At 41.9% G+C, this 2,500-nt stretch overlaps 1 protein-coding gene across 1 annotated transcript in view; it reads left to right on the forward strand.

Moving 5' to 3' along the window:
- The window catches only part of ppp1r21 (protein phosphatase 1, regulatory subunit 21), a 35,031-nt gene that overhangs the window by 2,471 nt on the left and 30,060 nt on the right, over positions 1-2,500 (forward strand). The window contains exons 4-5 of the mRNA XM_016256534.1: positions 341-442; positions 1,861-2,025. Of these exons, the coding sequence (XP_016112020.1) occupies positions 341-442; positions 1,861-2,025 (267 nt within the window). The remainder of the gene's footprint in view (positions 1-340; positions 443-1,860; positions 2,026-2,500) is intronic.

The raw sequence follows: 2,500 nt of genomic DNA on the forward strand, positions 1-2,500 counted from the left end.
CACTCACTCACTCAGACACACACTCACTCAGACACACACTCACTCAGACACACACTCACTCACTCACTCACTCACTCAGACACTCACTCAGACACACACAGACACACACTCAGACACACACTCGCATACACACACACAGAGCTCTGTCAGAGTTGATGAGGCATAAATGAGCCGATCATGAGCTCTTTCTCCATTATTCACTGTCCAGCCACAGGATTAGGATTAGTTTCAGAAATCACAGGGACCAAATGAGATGCTCTCTTACTCTGACACGTGAGAGCGGGAGGACGTTTAACATGCATCAGCAGTCATTATTGTTGGTTTGTGTGTGTTTGTGCAGAATAAAGGTGACTCTCCATCTCAGGTCAGCCTGCAGACACAGAGTGTGTTTGATGAAGACCTGCAGAAGAAGATCCAGGAGAACGAGCGGCTTCACATCCAGGTGTGTGTGTGTGACGCAGGTTGATTCTGTACATCCGGCTGTGTTTGAACAGTTTGAATTCTGATGAGCTTCATCACACAGGGAATGCATGGACTCTCATGACGTGTTATGATATACTCGGTAATGTCATCTCAGACAGCATTAAAACAACAGTTCAGATATCATTGTACAAAATACATATCACACAGACATGCACACACAGAAACATTCTCAAACACAGAAACTCATTGTCAACGCTGTCCCTCGACTTTTATCAATAAAACAGCTTAATTACAGAAAAACTACATGATATTTCTTAGCAGTGAGGTGGGAATGTCACTGTTTTTAAAGTAATTCACTTCACACACACAATCTCTCACTCTTGCGTTATCGCTCTGTCTGATTTAGAACAGGCAGAATTGTGCATCTGATCTGACCCGTATACAAACTAACTAATAAAAATGAAAAAACATTTTTTTGCTTCATGTCAGATTCAATTTGATTCATTTAATTTTAGACCACCAAGGTTAAGGGGTCAATTTTATTGCCTTTTCTTAGGTCAGAATGTGCAGAATAGCTCCAGATTACACTGTGACATACTCACACTCTCTCACACACACACACACGGTCTCACACACACACGGTCTCACACATAAAAGGTATCTTTTCCATGTTAATCAGAGTTTTTGTCCTAACTAGCCGTGACGCGACACGCGAAATTTCTATTTTAGAAACGGTTTCTATTTCCACAACGCTGCGGCTGGAACAACAGCATACAAACTATATGACAGTAGATAATCTCAGGTGATCATGTGCTTTATTCAAAGTTAAACATGCCTAATGTGTGTTTGAATGTCATTTTGCATGACCTTTTAGCCATACTGAAAGCAACAATAGGTCTTGAAAATAAATTAAAACAAATATGTACATTAAACTGTGAACTCAGTGCGGACCAACGAGTGTATTCCATGACAAAGATGTTATCAGTCACTCAGTATGTACATTTAATAATGTTAAAAAGGTTTAATATTTATGAATTACATCATAAACGTATCCATTTTGTTGTGAGTGCAGTGCGCTTCCAGAGAGGCTCCGCCCTCACATACGCTTCTGATTGGCTGTGATATTTGATTGATTCTGTCGCATCGTGTCTGGTGTGGACACACAAACTATTTGTCGCGTGTAGTTAGGACACGGTGTTAGGCACCTGCACCCTGCTGGACAAAAGGGAGATAAATCACATAAGTTAAGCAGCGGGGAACCTCAGGGTTCGGTGCTGGGTCCTCTCTATTTCTCCATATACACAATATAACTAAGAACAATCATGCAGATAGTCATGTTGTGTTAGCACGTGTAAAAACACGTAATCCGAATGGGGAGCTTCAGAGCTCACCGGTGAGAGCTCAGCTGTTGCTAATGTTGTGTTCTTCTGTCTGTAGTTTTATGAAGCGGATGAGCAGTACCGTCGTCAGGAGGCTCAGCTGAAAGCACGGCTAGATCAGCTGGAGAAAGAGTCTGAGCAGCATCAGGCCGTCGTCAATGCTCTCAACCACAAATACACAGACGCCATCGAGAAACTGCAGAACGACAAAGCCCTTTTGGAGGTCAGGGACACATTCACATGCTGGAAACCCATTGTGTTCATTAGTATGGCTGCACAAATAATCACATGTGATAGTCAAGTGCATCTCGTCAGTAAAGCCGGTTCTGTGATTAGTAGTAAATCTCCATCACGTGCTTTCAGATGGAGCAGCATTTACTACACAGAGCCGGAGTTCACTGACAAGCTACACAAAACCACGATCATGATCACAGATGATATTATAGCACGATTATGAAATTGTTCTGCGATACTGACAGTTGTTTGCGTAGCTTGTCAGTGAAATACGGCTCTGTGTAGTAAATGCTGCTCCATCTGAAAGCACCACATTTAATAAGATGTTTTTACTCCAAACTCACTTCATAACGTCAGTCGAGTGTTTGAAATAAATCCTTCTGTGAGATGATGTGGCTTCTTACACAGAATAAGACGCGCAACATATTTCATAATATTCTAAGCAGTGATAAAGGCTATGTCGA

Source organism: Sinocyclocheilus grahami, unplaced genomic scaffold, assembly GCF_001515645.1.
Source record: "Sinocyclocheilus grahami isolate Dianchi unplaced genomic scaffold, SAMN03320097.WGS_v1.1 scaffold1440.1, whole genome shotgun sequence".
In the NCBI taxonomy this organism is placed as follows: Eukaryota; Metazoa; Chordata; class Actinopteri; order Cypriniformes; family Cyprinidae; genus Sinocyclocheilus; species Sinocyclocheilus grahami.